This window comes from Nerophis lumbriciformis, linkage group LG32 (assembly GCF_033978685.3).
Source record: "Nerophis lumbriciformis linkage group LG32, RoL_Nlum_v2.1, whole genome shotgun sequence".
NCBI lineage: Eukaryota > Metazoa > Chordata > Actinopteri > Syngnathiformes > Syngnathidae > Nerophis > Nerophis lumbriciformis.
Window position 1 is genome coordinate 10,455,533 of NC_084579.2, and position 17,500 is coordinate 10,473,032.

The following is a 17,500-nucleotide window of genomic DNA, read 5'->3' on the forward strand; positions in this document are numbered from 1 at the left end:
GAGAGCCGTCCCACACCTGCTGGAAGCCCAGCTCCTACAACAACAACAACAACAACAACAACATCAACAAAGGTGGACTCCGATGTCTCTGCAAGTCCGGCAGAAAGTGACAAATATAAATACAAATATTAACAACTTAACGTTATAATAATAATTATTATACAAATCAATCCATAATAGTTATTCAATCTCCTCCCTTATAGACACTTTACCGCTAATACATGCATAATATTTTCTGCGTTTGAGAAAAAAATTATTTTAAAAATAAATACCCCACCTTGAAGTGAATTATATTTATATAGCACTTTTTCTCTAGTGACTCAAAGCGCTTTACATAGTGAAACCCAATATCTAAGTTACATTTAAACCAGTGTGAATGCAGCTAAGATAGGCTCCAGCATCCCCCGCGACCCCGAACGGGACAAGCGGTAGAAAAGGGATGGATGGATAAATATATTACTTAAATACAACTAATTACTATTGAAGGTACATTATAATATTAGTTATTATTTTACAAATACATTTTCGATAGTTATTCAATCTCCTCTCTCATAGACGCCTTACTGCTGATAAATGCTGAGTAAATAAGAAAATGATAGATATATATATATATATATATATATATATATATATATATATATATATATATATATATATATATATATATATACATTTATATATATATATATATATATATATATAAAAATATATATATATATATATATATTTGTTCTTTTGTTGTTGTCTTTTTAATTTTTTTATATGTTTTATATTTAAAAAAATAATTAAAAAAAATAAATAAATATATATATATATATATATATATATATATATATATATGTATATTTATATACATATTTTTTGTAAATAATTGTCTTATTTACTCAGCATTTATCAGCATATTAAAAAAAAATAAAAAAATAAATAAAAATATATATATATATATTTGTTCTTTTGTTGTTGTTTTTTTAAATATTTTTTATATGTTTTATATTTAAAATAAATAAATAAATAAATAAATATATATATATATATACATATATGTATATTTATATACATATTTTTTTGTAAATAATTGTCTTATTTACTCAGCATTTATCATATATATATTTGTTTTTTGTTGTTGTTTTTTAAATATTTTTTATATGTTTTATATTTAAAATAAAAATTAAAAAATAAAAATAAAAAATAAAAATAAAAAATAAAAATATATATATATATATTTATATACATATTTTTTTGTAAATAATTTTCTTATTTACTCAGCATTTATCAGCAGATTAAAAAAAATAAAAAATAAAAAAAAATATATATGTATATATATATCACTTAAATGCAAATATTTACTACTGAAGTTGGGTAATGATAATTATTATACAATTTAATTTATAATAGTTATTTAATTAATATTACATTTTCTTTTTTGATGGTTATACAATCTCCTCTCTCATAGAAACCTGACTGCTGATAAATGCCTGGTACTTTCTGCAGCTAAATAAATAAGAAAACTATATCATATATATATATATATATATATATATATATATATATATATATAAAGTGACAAGAGAATCTTGCTTTACTTGGTACTTGGCCAGCAGTTTGCTCTTCCACAGCGCGTGAGGGACGTCATGGATGGAGAGTCTCAGGTTGTGAGTGCTGTCGCTGAAGTTGAGCGTCTTTGGTTCGTCCAACAACTTGCCGCCCATCTGCTTCTCCATCTGCAGGACCTCCTGAACACACCACTAGATGTTAGCCCACGCACGGAACGGCCGCGTCCCGACGCTCTCTGCACCTTGAGTGCGTCCTGCGTGTCGTCCAGGCAGTAGACCCTGATGTGGTACTCGGTGGCGGGGCAGGTGAGCGGTCCAAAGACGGCCAGCTTGAGGCGCTTGGTGGTGGAGGCGCTGAGGGACTGTCCCACCAGGCAGTAAGTGCCCAGAGTCTCCGTCAGGATGTGGCACGCCTCCTCGTCCATCTGGATGTAGCACGGCGTGGTGAAGTTCTCCTCGCCCACCACCACCACGTCCTAACACACACACACACACACACTCTTTAAGGCTTGCAAAAAACTGTAGGCTGCAAATAATAACACATTCCATTTTCAGAATACTTGTATTTTCTTCACCACAATACAAGAAAACTAAACAAAAACCAGACAAATAACTTATACTGTATGTGAGAGGAGAGTTTAGGACCCAAAGCCTACAAAATGCCTGTCAAAGATCCCCTATACAGCCTGTAAAGAGATCTTTTTTTGTTTTTTAAAGGTAGTCAAAGATCCTCTATGTGACAGGAGGACGCTGTTGATGTTTTGGACTTCCTGCATAAACACTACTCAAATATATTTTCTATGACAGGAGCGTGATGTTGTTATTAAGGAGCTCCTTAAAAAGCTAGTCAAAGATTCTCCGTTAGCTCTGCTGTTTTTAGGAATCTATGACAAAAAACAACAACCCTGAAAGTCAAAGATCCTCTATAAACTCTGTCGTCAGAAATAAACTATAATAGGAGCTGGCCAGAGATCCTTTATAAACTCTGCTGTTGTCAAGCGTAAACTATACGATCAGCTAGTCAAAGATCCTCTATAAACTCTGCTGTTGTCAGGAATAAACTATGCAATTAGCTAGTCAAAGATCCTCTATAATCTATGCTGTTGTTCGGAATAACTATAACATGAGACAATCAAATATCCTCTATAAACTCTGTTGTCAGAAATAAACTATAAAATGAGTTAGCCAAAGATCCTCTATAAACTCTGCTGTTGTCAAGCATATACTATACAATCAGCTCGTCAAAGATCCTCTATAAACTCTGCTGTTGTCAGGGATAAACTATGCAATTAGCTAGTCAAAGATCCTCTATAATCTATGCTGTTGTTAGGAATAAACTATAACATGAGATAGTCAAATATCCCCTATAAACTGTCGTCAGAAATAAACTATAAAAATGAGCTAACCAAAGATCCTCTATAAACTATCAGGAATAAATTATACAATTAGCTAGTCAAAGATCCTCTAAAAACTCTGATGTTGTCAGGCATAAACTATAAAATGAGCTAGCCAAAGATCCTCTATAAACTACGGTTGTCCGGAATAAATTATACAATTAGCTAGTCAAAGATCCTCTATAAACTCTGCAGTTGTCAGGAATAAACTACAACATGAGTTAGTCAAAGATCCTCTATAAACTCAGTCATCAGAAATAAACTATAAAATGAGCTACTTTAAACATCCTCTATAAACTCTGCTGTTGTCAGGAATAAACTATAACATGAGTTAGTCAAATATCCTCTATAAACTCTGTCGTCAGAAATAAACTATAAAATGAGCTAACCAAAGATCCTCTATAAACTATGCAGTTGTCAGGAATAAACTATACAATTAGCTAGTCAAATATGCTCTTAAACTCTGCTGTTGTCAGGCATAAACTATAAAATGAGCGAGCCAAAGATCCTCTATAAACTCTGCGTTTGTCAGGAATAAATTATACAATTAGTTAATCAAAGATCCTCTATAAACTCTGCAGTTGTGAGGAATAAACTATAACATGAGTTAGTCAAATATCCTCTATAAACTCTGTTGTCAGAAGTAAACTATAAACTCAGCGAGCCAAAGATCCTCTATAAACTCTGCGGTTGTCAGGAATAAATTATACAATTAGTTAATCAAAGATCCTCTATAAACTCTGCAGTTGTGAGGAATAAACTATAACATGAGTTAGTCAAATATCCTCTATAAACTCTGTTGTCAGAAGTAAACTATAAACTCAGCGAGCCAAAGATCCTCTATAAACTCTGCGGTTGTCAGGAATGAATTATACAATTAGTTAATCAAAGATCCTCTATAAACTCTGCAGTTGTGAGGAATAAACAATAACATGAGTTAGTCAACTATCCTCTATAAACTCTGTTGTCAGAAAGAAACTATAAAATCAGCGAGCCAAAGATCCTCTATAATCCATGCTGTTAGGAATAAACTATAACATGAGTTAGTCAAAGATCCTCTATAAACTCTGTCGTCAAAAATAAACAACTCGTGATTGCGAGCATCATTTTAAGTTGCTGCGAGCATCATGAATGAATCTTCCATTTAGTAGAAAAGCAGGTGTGCTTATTCATTAGACAACATGATTTGTACTACAAGTTAAGGTACGTTAGTATACAATGTGTATTTGTTTCTGTCAGACGCACAGCAAATATATCATTGCGAAAAAAGAAAAAGAAAAAGATATGTACGTTTCCGGCAGGCCAGAGATGTAATCAATAGTTATTACTTCCTTGAGAATATGTGGTAGGAGTAATGAAAGGACGTCACACGGACACGTACAAGAGCTCTGGCACCTTCTTCCCGCCCATAAATCCTAGTCATGCTGGATAATTAATGTACACCACGTTATAGCAGCTGACACAAGCAATACGCTCAATTTAAGGCTTTTAAATATGGCACCGGCCTGTACTACTTTTGTTCACTTTGGAAATATAAATCTCAGTCGTTTAGGGGAAGGACAGAGCAGGGAAAGGCTTTAGCTAGTCGAAGATCCTCTATAAACTCTGCTGTTGTCAGGAATAAACTATAACATGAGTTAGTCAAAGATCATCTATAAACTCTGTTGTATATACTATATCATGAGTTAGTCAAAGATCCTCTATAAACTCTGCCGTCAGAAATAAACGATAAAATGAGCTAGCCAAGGATCCTCTATAAACTCTGCTGTTGTCAGGAATAAACTATACAATTAGCTAGTCGAAGATCCTCTATAAACTCTGCTGCTGTCAGGAATATACTTTAACATGAGTTAGTCAAATATCCTCTATAAACTCTGCCATCAGTAATAAACTATAAAATGAGCTAGCCAAAGATCCTCTATAAACTCTGCTGTTGTCAGGAATATACTATAACATGAGTTAGTTAAATATCCTCTATAAACTCTGTCGTCAGAAATAAACTATAAAATGAGCTAGCCAAAGATCCTCTATAAACTCTGCTGTTGTCAGGAATAAACTATACAATTAGCTAGTCGAAGATCCTCTATAAACTTTGCTGCTGTCAGGAATAAACTATAACATGCGTTAGTCAAATATCCTCTATAAACTCTGTTGTCAGAAATAAACTATAAAATGAGCTAGCCAAAGATCCTTTATAAACTCTGCTGTTGTCAGGAATACACTATACAACTAGCTAGTCGAAGATCCTCTATAAACTCTGCTGTATATACTATATCATGAGTTAGTCAAAGATCCTCTATAAACTCTGCCGTCAGAAATAAACTATAAAATGAGCTAGCCAAAGATCCTCTATAAACTCTGCTGTTGTCAGGAATAAACTATACAATTAGCTAGTCGAGGATCCTCTATAAACTCTGCTGCTGTCAGGAATAAACTATAACATGAGTTAGTCAAAGATCATCTATAAACTCTGTTGTATATACTATATCATGAGTTCGTCAAAGATCCTCTATAAACTCTGTTGTCAGAAATAAACTATAAAATGAGCTAGCAAAAGATCCTCTATAAACTCAGCGGTTGTCAGGAATAAACTATACAATTAGCTAGTCGAAGATCCTCTATAAACTCTGCTGTTGTCAGGAATAAACTATAACATGAGTTAGTCAAAGATCATCCATAAACTCTGTTGTATATACTATATCATGAGTTAGTCAAAGATCCTCTATAAACTCTGCCGTCAGAAATAAACTATAAAATGAGCTAGCCAAAGATCCTCTATAAATTCTGCTGTTGTCAGGAATAAACTATACAATTAGCTAGTCGAAGATCCTCTATAAACTCTGCCGTCAGAAATAAACTATAAAATGAGCTAGCCAAAGATCCTCTATAAACTCTGCCGTCAGAAATAAACTATAAAATGAGCTAGCCAAAGATCCTCTATAAACTCTGCTGTATATACTATATCATGAGTTAGTCAAAGATCCTCTATAAACTCTGCCGTCAGAAATAAACTATAAAATGAGCTAGCCAAAGATCCTCTATAAACTCTGCCGTCAGTAATAAACTATAAAATGAGCTAGCCAAAGATCCTCTATAAACTCTGCTGTTGTCAGGAATAAACTATAAAATGAGCTAGCCAAATATCCTCTATAAACTCTGCTGTTGTCAGGAATATACTATATCATGAGTTAGTCAAAGATCCTTTATAAACTCTGCCGTCAGTAATAAACTATAAAATGAGCTAGCCAAAGATCCTCTATAAACTCTGCTGTTGTCAGGAATAAACTATACAATTAGCTAGCCAAAGATCCTCTATAAACTCTGCTGTTGTCAGGAATATACTATATCATGAGTTAGTCAAAGATCCTTTTTAAACTCTGCCGTCAGTAATAAACTATAAAATGAGCTAGCCAAAGATCCTCTATAAACTCTGCTGTTGTCAGGAATGAACTATACAATTAGCTAGTCGAAGATCCTCTATAAACTCTACTGTTGTCAGGAATAAACTATAACATGAGTTAGTCAAAGATCCTCTATAAACTCTGCTGTATATACTATATCATGAGTTAGTCAAAGATCCTCTATAAACTCTGTCGTCAGAAATAAACTATAAAATGAGCTAGCCAAAGGATCCTCTATAAACTCTGCTGTTGTCAGGAATAAACTATACAATTAGCTAGTCGAAGATCCTCTATAAACTCTGCTGCTGTCAGGAATAAACTATAACATGAGTTAGTCAAAGATCCTCTATAAACTCTGTTGTATAAACTATATCCTGAGTTAGTCAAAGATCCTCTATAAACTCTGTTGTATATACTATATCCTGAGTTAGTCAAAGATCCTCTATAAACTCTGCTGTATATACTATATCATGAGTTAGTCAAAGATCCTCTATAAACTCTGCCGTCAGAAATAAACTATACAATGAGCTAGCCAAAGATCCTCATAAACTCTGCTGTTGTCAGGAATAAACTATACAATTAGCTAGTTGAAGATCCTCTATAAACTCTGCTGCTGTCAGGAATATACTTTAACATGAGTTAGTCAAATATCCTCTATAAACTCTGTTGTATATACTATATCATGAGTTAGTCAAAGATCCTCTATAAACTCTGCCTTCAGAAATAAACTATAAAATGAGCTAGTCAAAGATCCTCTATAAACTCTGTTGTTGTCAGGAATAAACTATAACATGATTTAGTCAAAGATCATCTATAAACTCTGTTGTTTTTAGGAAGCGGCTGCAAAAAAAACTTACTAGTCAAAGATCCTACATAAATTCTGTAAAGTCCAACTCCAAGTAATGACTAAATATATCAATAAGTGTAAATATTATTCAACGTTAAACATAAAATCAATAAAAAAACTTAATTTTGATAGCAATTGCCGCTAGCTATGAACTATAAAATGAGCTAGCAGTGCCAGGATGTGAACGTGGTTGTGTTAATATTGTGTTGGGAACTTAAAACTACTGTCCTTGGCAACTTGGTAGCAGCAGCAATGTTAATGACATCGCCTGCAGGCAGATGGCTTAAAAAAATACATATTTGCATACAAAAAAACCCCAAAAAAAACAAGAGGACAAGGACACCCTTCCTTCCCGGTAATTGCTTTTTTTTTCCTCTCTCGCAGTGATTGTTGTCGGCGGCACATGCACTGCAAAACCTGAAATCTAAGTAAGATGAGATATCTCAAATAAGGGTGATATTTGCTTATTTTCTGTCTGATAAGATCATTCTTCTCACTAAGCAGATTTTATGTTAGAGTGTTTTACTTGTTTTAAGGGTTTTGGTCCTAAATGATCTCAGTAAGATGTTATGACCTATATTGAGTAAAACATGCTTGAAACTAGAATATCAACTGATGCAAAGCTGTGTCATTAACACTCAAGTATAAAACTACTTTTTTTAAAGTAATAATTTCTTATTTCAAGAATGTTCAAAAAAATCATAATGATATCATTATGTCAAGATAATGGCACTAGTATTTACTTCATTTAACCTCTAAAGGCCTTAGTGGCCACATGCGTGGACAGCACCTTTTAGCTCTTATTTCCAAAATTGTGTACACTACTGAATTGGGGTCTTACGGCCACGTATGTGGACACTCATACTGCCATCTGGTGGTGTCAGAAGAGTATAACATACAATGGAATTTGGAAAAAAAAAGTGTAAAAATAAGAATTAGAATGTCACTAAACATGAAGTACACGTTTGTTACTTATGTACGGAGCCCCTAAAGCAGACCTGGGCATTCTGCGGCCCGCGGGCCACATCCGGCCCTTTGTGCATCCCTGTCCGGCCCGCATGAGGCCAATCATAAATTACAAAATAAATTTTAAAAAGTATCTATGTCGAGTGTGCAATACAATGGTGCTGCTTTTGTTTTGAAAAGCGTTATTTGTATTACTTCCGTGTGGAAGTGATTGTGAGTGAATGTGAACAGCTGCAATCACAAATTACAAAATAAAGTCGAAAAAAACATCTATGTCGTGCGCGCAATACAACGGTGCTGCTTTTATTTTGAAAAGTGTTATTTATGGGCGTATGTCCGTGTGTAACCTGTGAGGGAAGGTGCACAGCGATAAGTGATGCACGGTTTACACCCGAGACGCTAAAAAGAGAAAAGTTGATGTCGAATGCCGTGTTTTCAACAGGCAACGTTCCCTTTAAGGTGCGCGCCTGCACAATTGCACACTGCTCAAGCGTCCTCTGCGCACAGCAAATATATGCCGCGGGCCAAATCGAATCCCATCTGAATTGTAAACAAAAATAAACACATTTATTCTGTGTAATTTTGCAATGCAACTCTGAGTGACAGTGACAACAAGCGGCCCTGACGGTGTTCGTCAACACCGTTCAATTGAACACCGTTCAATTATTGTAACGTCTATCGAGATGCTTCGAGGACAGGAATTATATCGATCACTTTATGGAGCAAAACTGTTTATATTCGGCCATAACCACAGCAAAAACATGAGTAAAACACTTCTATCTCGAAAAACTAGTCATTTTCTGCCGTACAAAGCAACTTGTCATCTGTCACCAACACGCATAGCACTAAGCCACTGGTGCGTTTAAGGCCACACAAAAAGTCGGACAACTCAAACACCACACAAAGTTACACTATGACTCCTCTGTCATACGTGTGCTTATTCTACTGTCATTAATTATTCATGTTCATTTATTGATATTAATCATGGAATGCTGTTTACTAGAGAAAGTTACAGGAATGCACACTTCATCCTATGCTTACATTTCATTGTGCAACATGAGAATGTTTAAGGGGAACTAAATGTGATCTCTGAAAGGGGTACAAATGATTTCCAAAGCAGTGCTTTTGGTGTAAAGTTAAGTTAGGTTAAATGAAAGTATTATTATTATTATTAATATTATTTATCTTACGGTATATATCAAAAATAATATTGAGCAAAATTTAATTGAAATACTGTCGATGTGGCCCTCCAGCAGTGCTCGGGTTGCTCATGCGGCCCCCGGTAAAAATTAATTGCCCACCCCTGCCCTAAAGGGACATGGGTGAAAAAAAAAATTTTATAATTTTTTTTTTTTTTACACATGTATCTCGTGGGCACGAGAAACTTTTTATAAAGTTATAAAAAATATATATATATATTTTAATTATTATTATTATTATTATTATTATTATTTATTTTTTTAATTTTTATTTTATATATATATTTTTGTATTAAATCAACATAGAAAAAAACACACGATACACTTTCAACTAGTGCATCAACCCAAAAAAACCAAACCCCTCCCTCCCCCATTCACACTCATACACACCCACTCACACAAAAGGGGTTGTTTCTTTCTGCTATCAATATTCTGGTTCCCACAACATGGACAACACTTCTGCAAGGGACACAACACAGTCCCTGAAGCACACTTGATTGGTTGTGCTGCTAGTCCACTAACATTTTCATTTAATTACTTTTTTCTTTTTTTTTTTCTTTCTTATGTAATTATTTTTATATTGTTTTACTTTCCTTTTTATCCAAGAAAATATTTATTTATCTTATCTATAAAAAATTAAATAAAAAAAAGGAAAGAAAGGACCTTATCTTCACCAGCATTTTTATTTGTATTTTTTACGAGATACATGTCTAAAAAAATAAATAAATAAAATAAAATTATGCCATTTTTATTTTTATTTTTTATAACTTTATAAAACGTTTCTCGTGCGCACGAGATACAAAATTATATATAAAAAAAACATTCCTCCATGTCCCTTTAGGGGCTCCGTACTTATGGACTTAAGTACATCATATAAAAATATGATTCTTAGTTTTATTCTAATTAGGGTCCAATAAGCCCAAATAGCAAAGAGAAATAAAAAAAGCATGTTTGGGCCAGCTTGGGCCTTAAAGGGGAACATTATCACAATTTCAGAAGGGTTAAAACCATTAAAAATCAGTTCCCAGTGGCTTATTTTATTTTTCAAGGTTTTTTTCAAAATTTTACCCATCACGCAATATCCCTAAAAAAAGCTTCAAAGTGGCTGATTTTAACCATCGTTATATACACCCGTCCATTTTCCTGTGACGTCACATAGTGAAGCCAATACAAACAAACATGGCGGAAAGAACAGCAAGCTATAGCGACATTAGCTCGGATTCAGACTCGGATTTCAGCGGCTTAAGCGATTCAACAGATTATGCATGTATTGAAACGGATGGTTGTAGTGTGGAGGCAGGTAGCGAAAACGAAATTGAAGAAGAAACTGAAGCTATTGAGCCATATCGGTTTGAACCGTATGCAAGCGAAACCGACGAAAACGACACGACAGCCAGCGACACGGGAGAAAGCGAGGACGAATTCGGCGATCGCCTTCTAACCAACGATTGGTATGTGTTTGTTTGGCATTAAAGGAAACTAACAACTATGAACTAGGTTTACAGCATATGAAATACATTTGGCAACAACATGCACTTTGAGAGTGCAGACAGCCCATTTCAGGAGCGCTAAGAACATATATTTTCCACGATTTCAGCACTCAGGTTAACCATACCTAAATAGACACAAAATACTGCATTACACAAGACTACCCGAATGTACTCGAATGATTGGAAAAAATAAATGTTTTTAAGCTAAATTATTGGTAAACACAGTTTATGTATAATAATTTACGTAAAACCGCGAGTAATGAATAAAGTTTTCATCAATTAATATATTCTGTAGACATACCCTCATCCGCTCTCTTTTCCTGAAAGCTGATCTGTCCAGTTTTGGAGTTGATGTCAGCAGGCCAGGGAAGCTAGGGTCGATATTCTTCTCTTGATCATCTTCGGTTCATTCTTGCCATCTCTGTCGTAGCATAGCTTTCGTGGGTAAAGTGTGCGGAACAAACGACTGACCATTTCGTCGGCTTTCCCCACACCCTCGTATTTTGAACAATTTTCGTCCAATTTCTTGCCACTTTCGCATCTTTGGGCCACTGGTGCAACTTGAATCCGTCTCTGTTCGTGTTGTTACACCCTCCGACAACACACCGACGAAAGTGAGAAAATGGCGGATTGCTTCCCGATGTGACGTCACGAGCGAATAATAGAAAGGCGTTTAATTCGCCAAAATTCACCCATTTAGAGTTCGGAAATCGGTTAAAAAAATATATGGTCTTTTTTCTGCAACATCAAGGTATATATTGACGCTTACATAGGTCTGGTGAAAATGTTCCCCTTTAAGAGGTTAAGAACAATTTTCAACATATTGAGCAAAAAGGTCTCTTTTTTTTCTACCAAGAAAAGTGCACTTGTTATTAGTGAGAATATACTTATTTTAAGCTATTTTTGGGTTCATTGAGGTTAGCTAATTTGACTTGTTTTGGAAAGTCTTGACAAGGCAAATTTTCTTGTTCTATTGGCAGATAATTTTGCTTAGTTCAAATAAAATACCCCTCATTTTTATTTTTTATTTTTTTTATTGTTTTTGAACACTGACTTTTTGCAGTGTGTTCACACTTACAATTATTTGGACCGGTCTTACCTCCCACATGTTCTGCGGCGACTGGCTCTTGAGTTGGATCAGCCAGTCCTGTTGGCCGTCGGACACGGCGCAGTGGTGCATGGTGATGATGACGGGCCGCGTCAGCAGGGCGCCCGGCGGGCCGCAGCTCACCACGGGGCTGAGCACTGTTTGTCCGTCTTCCACCGCCGGCCTGGGATGGACACGTCACGTTTAAACATCCACACGCCTCGCCATGGACTTGTTTGGTTCACTTCTCCTACCTCAACGTCTCCTTCCTCTGGACGGTGACGTACATTTCATACACACGGCCCTGAGGGATGGCTCCTGCTGGGATAAGCAGACTCACACCTGCAGGGGAAAATAAATAAAACATCCACAATATCAGCAAAAATGTGTGTTATTGTTGGAAGTACAAGTTTTCTAAAACGTTTGATTCTTTTGTGAAATTCAAGTTGAACAGACTACTAATTCAAATATATAAATTATGTTAATTAGATAGTTAATACTAATATACAAAATAAAAATAGGACATAAAATCCACAACAAATTGTCAAAATCATTGCAGCAATACAGAGACACTTTTGTAATGCTGACGCTCATAATTCCGGGGGTTCATGAATGCAACCTGGCTCGCTGTAACTGTCATAATTCCACAAAACTTTTGTTATGTAGTTTTTATGGAACTAATGTCCAAAAATGTTTGGTAAAGATCCACTAAACTCTTGGTATGGCATGTCAGGAACACTGTTTTTTTCTTTTGTAAAAAGTTAGTCAAATATTTTTTTTCTCTATGTTGTGCTATTTTTATTAACCAACTACAAAACTGCTAGACACAGATCCTCTATAGAAGAAGAGTACACGACAGCGGAGTTCAATATGGGCGGTTAGTTGGAAGTACGTGGGTAGTTGGAAGTATGTGGGTAGTTAAAAGTATGTGGGTAGTTGGAAGTATGTGGTGGGTTGTTGGAAGTATGTGGGTAGTTACAAGTATGTGGGTAGTTAAAAGTATGTGGGTAGTTGGAAGTATGTGGTGGGTAGTTGGAAGTACGTGGGTAGTTGGAATTACGTGGGTAGTTGGAAGTATGTGAGTAGTTGGAAGTATGTGGGTAGTTGGAAATATGTGGGTAGTTGGAAATATGTGGGTAGCTAAAAGTATGTGAATAGTTGAAAGTACGTGGGTTGTTAAAAGTATGTAGGTAGTTGGAAGTATGTGGGTAGTTGGAAGTATGTGGGTAGTTGGAAGTATGTGGGTAGTTGGAAGTGTGTGGGTAGTTGGAAGTATGTGGGTAGTTGGAAGTATGTGGGTAGTTATAAGAATGTGGGTAGTTGGAAGTATGCGGTCGGTAATTGGAAGTATGCGGTGGGTAGTTGGAAGTATGCGGTGGGTAGTTGGAAGTACGTGGGTAGTTGGAAGTATGTGGGTAATTGGAAGTATGTGGGTAGCTAAAAGTATGTGAGTCGTTGAAAGTATGTGGGTAGTTGGGAGTATCTGAGTAGTTAAAAGTATGTGGGTAGTTGGGAGTATCTGAGTAGTTAAAAGTATGTGGGTAGTTGGGAGTATCTGAGTAGTTAAAAGTATGTGGGTAGTTGGGAGTATCTGAGTAGTTAAAAGTATGTGGGTAGTTGGGAGTATCTGAGTAGTTAAAAGTATGTGGGTAGTTGGGAGTATGTGGGTTGTTAAAAGTATGTGGGTAGTTAAATGTATGTGGGTAGTTGGAAATATGTGGGTAGTTGGAAATATGTGGGTAGTTGGAAGTATGTGGGTAATTGGAAGTATGTGGGTAGCTAAAAGTATGTGTGTAGTTGGAAGTATGTGGTGGGTAGTTGGAAGTATGTGGTGGGTAGTTGGAAGTATGCGGTGGGTAGTTAGAAGTATGCAGTGGGTAGTTGGAAAAACATGGGTAGTTGGAAGTACGTGGGTAGTTGGAAGTACATGGGTAGTTGGAAGTATGTGAGTGATTAGCAGTATGTGGGTAGCTAAAAGTACGTGAGTAGTTGGAAGTGTGTGGGTAATTGGAAGTATGTGGGTAGTTGGAAGTATGTGGGTAGTTGGAAGTATGTGGGTAGTTGGAAGCTGTGGCTAGTTAAAAGTATGTGGGTAGTTGGAAGTGTGTGGGTAGTTGGAAGTATGTGAGTCGTTGGAAGTACGTGGGTTGATAAATGTACGTGGGTAGTTGGAAGTTTGTGGGTAGTTGGAAGTGTGTGGGTAGTTGGAAGTGTGTGGGTAGTTGGAAATACGTGGGTAGTTGGAAGTATGTGGGTAGTTGGAAGTAAGTGGTGGGTAGTTGGAAGTATGCTGTGGGTAGTTGAAAGTAAGTGGTGGGTAGTTGGAAGTACGTGGTGGGTAGTTGGAAGTATGGGGGTAGTTAAAAGTATGTGGTGGGTAGTTGGAAGTATGTGGTGGGTAGTTGGAAGTAAGGGGTGGGTAGTTGGAAGTACGTGTTGGGTAGTTGGAAGTATATGGGTAGTTAAAAGTCTGTGAGTAGTTAAAAGTATGTGGTGGGTAGTTGGAAGTATGCGGTGGGTAGTTAGAAGTATGCAGTGGGTAGTTGGAAATACATGGGTAGTTGAAAGTATGTGGGTAGTTGGAAGTATGTGAGTGATTGGCAGTATGTGGGTAGCTAAAAGTACGTGAGTAGTTGGAAGTACGTGGGTAATTGGAAGTATGTGGGTAGTTGGAAGTATGTGGATAGTTAAAAGTATGTGGGTAGTTGAAAGTATGTGGGTAATTAAAAGTATGTGGGTAGTTAAAAGAATGTGGGTAGTTGGAAGTATGCGGTGGGTAGTTGGAAGTACGTGGATAGTTGGAAGTATGTGGGTAATTGGAAGTATGTGGGTAGCTAAAAGTATGTGAGTCGTTGGAAGTACATGGGTTGATAAAAGTATGTGGGTAGTTGGAAGTATGTGGGTAGTTAAAAGTATGTGGGTAGTTACAAGTATGTGTGTAGTTAAAAGTATGTGTGTAGTTAAAAGTATGTGGGTAGTTGGGAGTATGTGGGTAGTTAAAAGTATGTGGGTAGTTGGGAGTATGTGGGTAGCTAAAAAGTATGTGGGTAGTTGGAAATATGTGGGCAGTTGGAAGTATGTGGGTAGTTGGAAGTATGTGGTGGGTAGTTGAAAGTAAGTGGTGGGTAGTTGGAAGTACGCGGTGGGTAGTTGGAAGTATGTGGGTAGTTAAAAGTATGTGGGTAGTTGGAAGAATGTGGTGGGTAGTTGGAAGTAAGTGGTGGGTAGTTGGAAGTACGCGTTGGGTAGTTGGAAGTATGCGGTGGGTAGTTGGAAGTACGTGGGTAGTTGGAAGTACGCGGTGGGTAGTTGGAAGTATGTGGGTAGTTAAAAGTATGTGGGTAGTTGGGAGTATTTGAGTAGTTGGGAGTGTGTGGGTATTTAAAAGTATGTGGGTAGTTGGAAATATGTGGGCAGTTGGAATTATGTGGGTAGTTGGAAGTATGTGGGTAGCTGGAAGTAAGTGGTGGGTAGTTGGAAGTATGCGGTGGGTAGTTGGAAGTAAGTGGTGGGTAGTTGGAAGTACGCGTTGGGTAGTTGGAAGTACGTGGGTAGTTGGAAGTACGTGGGTAGTTGGAAGTACGCGGTGGGTAGTTGGAAGTACGTGGGTAGTTGGAAGTACGTGGGTAGTTGGAAGTACGTGGGTAGTTGGAAGTATATGGGTAGCTAAAAGCATGGTGAGTAGTTGGAAGTACATGGGTTGTTAAAAGTATGTGGGTAGTTGGAAGTGTGTGGGTAGTTGGAAATGTGTGGGTAGTTGAAAGTGTGTGGGTAGTTAAAAGTATGTGGGTAGTTAGGAGTATGTGGGTAGTTGGAAGTGTGTGGGTAGTTAAAAGTATGTGGGTAGTTGGGAGTATGTGGGTAGTTGGAAATACATGGGTAGTTGGAAGTACGTGGGTAGTTGGAAGTACGTGGGTACGTTACTTGTACAATATCATCCGCAAACATGTGTTGCAGGTGGCTGCAAATTAATTCATGTCGCACCGACAGCTTCTTTTTTGGGTGAGTTTACTAGCGATTACATTGCCATCATGCAAGTGTTTTATTCTCTGCACTAATAATTGTGGCTAAAAAGGAGACATGTGCATGTGAATCATGTGAGTAAGACCATCACGTCCTCTTGCGTCATTAAACATGTCTTGAGTGGAGTGTACTTACCAGCACTTTACATCTTTCCTTTGAAAATCAATGACCCCCCCCCTCGTCACAGCATTCTCATATCGCTGCTGATTTACATTTTTCCATCTCAGATTGATTTCACATGATGTCTTGTCCAAAAAGCTCTTTTAGGAGTCCCTGGTGGCCACGCAAACACACACACGCGCTCTCAGCCAGCGCATTCATTTCCTTCGCGTCCTTGAAGTTAATGGGTTTTTTTTGTTTTACAAAAAAGGTGACACAAAGCTTGAGCCCCACCCCAAGTATACAAAAATAAATAAAAAATGACCCCCCCCGCCGCGCTTCAATATATTTGGTTCCCCACAAAGAAGACATATGCCGCCCGTGTAACACGATCAGGCGGCTTGGCCAAAAACACAGCTGAGAACAATTTTGCAGGAATCTCAATGAAAAAAGGAGAAGTGTAGAAACCGGAGAAGACGGCGTATCCTTTAATGTCGCCGCTCGTTTGTCTGCGCCTGTCATCGGGGCGGGAAAAAACAACCATGCCGTGTTTGAAGCGAGGACAGCCGAGCGCGTGGAAAGCTACACTTCTGCTCCTCCACTTCCACAGTGCACACCTGAGAGATCACTCAACATCACCTGACAACTATTACTTACATGTGCTTTAAAGACCACTTTTTAAAGAGGTTGCTATGGTAACAGACACCTCTTAATCAATCTTTTGAAAGCATGCCTGCATGAGTTTGGTGTGGAAGAACTTGGGAACAAGTCAAATAACAAATAAACTGCTGTTTTTAGGAATGTACTGAAAATATAAGCAAGTCAAAGATCCTCTATATGCTATGATGTTTTTAGGAATTTATTAAAATGTGCTACTCAAATATCCTCATATATATATATATATATATATATATATATATATATATATATATATATATATATATATATATATATATATATATATATATACATATATATATATATATATATATATATATATATATATATATATATATATATATATATATATATATATATATATATATATACATACATACACACACACATATATACAGGTAAAAGCCAGTAAATTAGAATATTTTGAAAAACTTGATTTATTTCAGTAATTGCATTCAAAAGGTGTAACTTGTACATTATATTTATTCATTGCACACAGACTGATGCATTCAAATGTTTATTTCATTTAATTTTGATGATTTGAAGTGGCAACAAATGAAAATCCAAAATTCCGTGTGTCACAAAATTAGAATATTACTTAAGGCTAATACAAAAAAGGGATTTTTAGAAATGTTGGCCAACTGAAAAGTATGAAAATGAAAAATATGAGCATGTACAATACTCAATACTTGGTTGGAGCTCCTTTTGCCTCAATTACTGCGTTAATGCGGCGTGGCATGGAGTCGATGAGTTTCTGGCACTG

General features: G+C 36.5%; 1 protein-coding gene across 1 annotated transcript in view; it reads right to left on the bottom strand.

The window, feature by feature from the left end:
- unc5cb (unc-5 netrin receptor Cb) overlaps positions 1-17,500 on the bottom strand; it is a 426,633-nt gene that overhangs the window by 4,923 nt on the left and 404,210 nt on the right. The window contains exons 11-15 of the mRNA XM_061926996.1: positions 12,192-12,279; positions 11,950-12,121; positions 1,796-2,029; positions 1,584-1,733; positions 1-34 (exon numbers count right to left, since the gene is read on the bottom strand). The exon at positions 1-34 is cut by the window's left edge and continues 131 nt beyond it. Of these exons, the coding sequence (XP_061782980.1) occupies positions 1-34; positions 1,584-1,733; positions 1,796-2,029; positions 11,950-12,121; positions 12,192-12,279 (678 nt within the window). The remainder of the gene's footprint in view (positions 35-1,583; positions 1,734-1,795; positions 2,030-11,949; positions 12,122-12,191; positions 12,280-17,500) is intronic.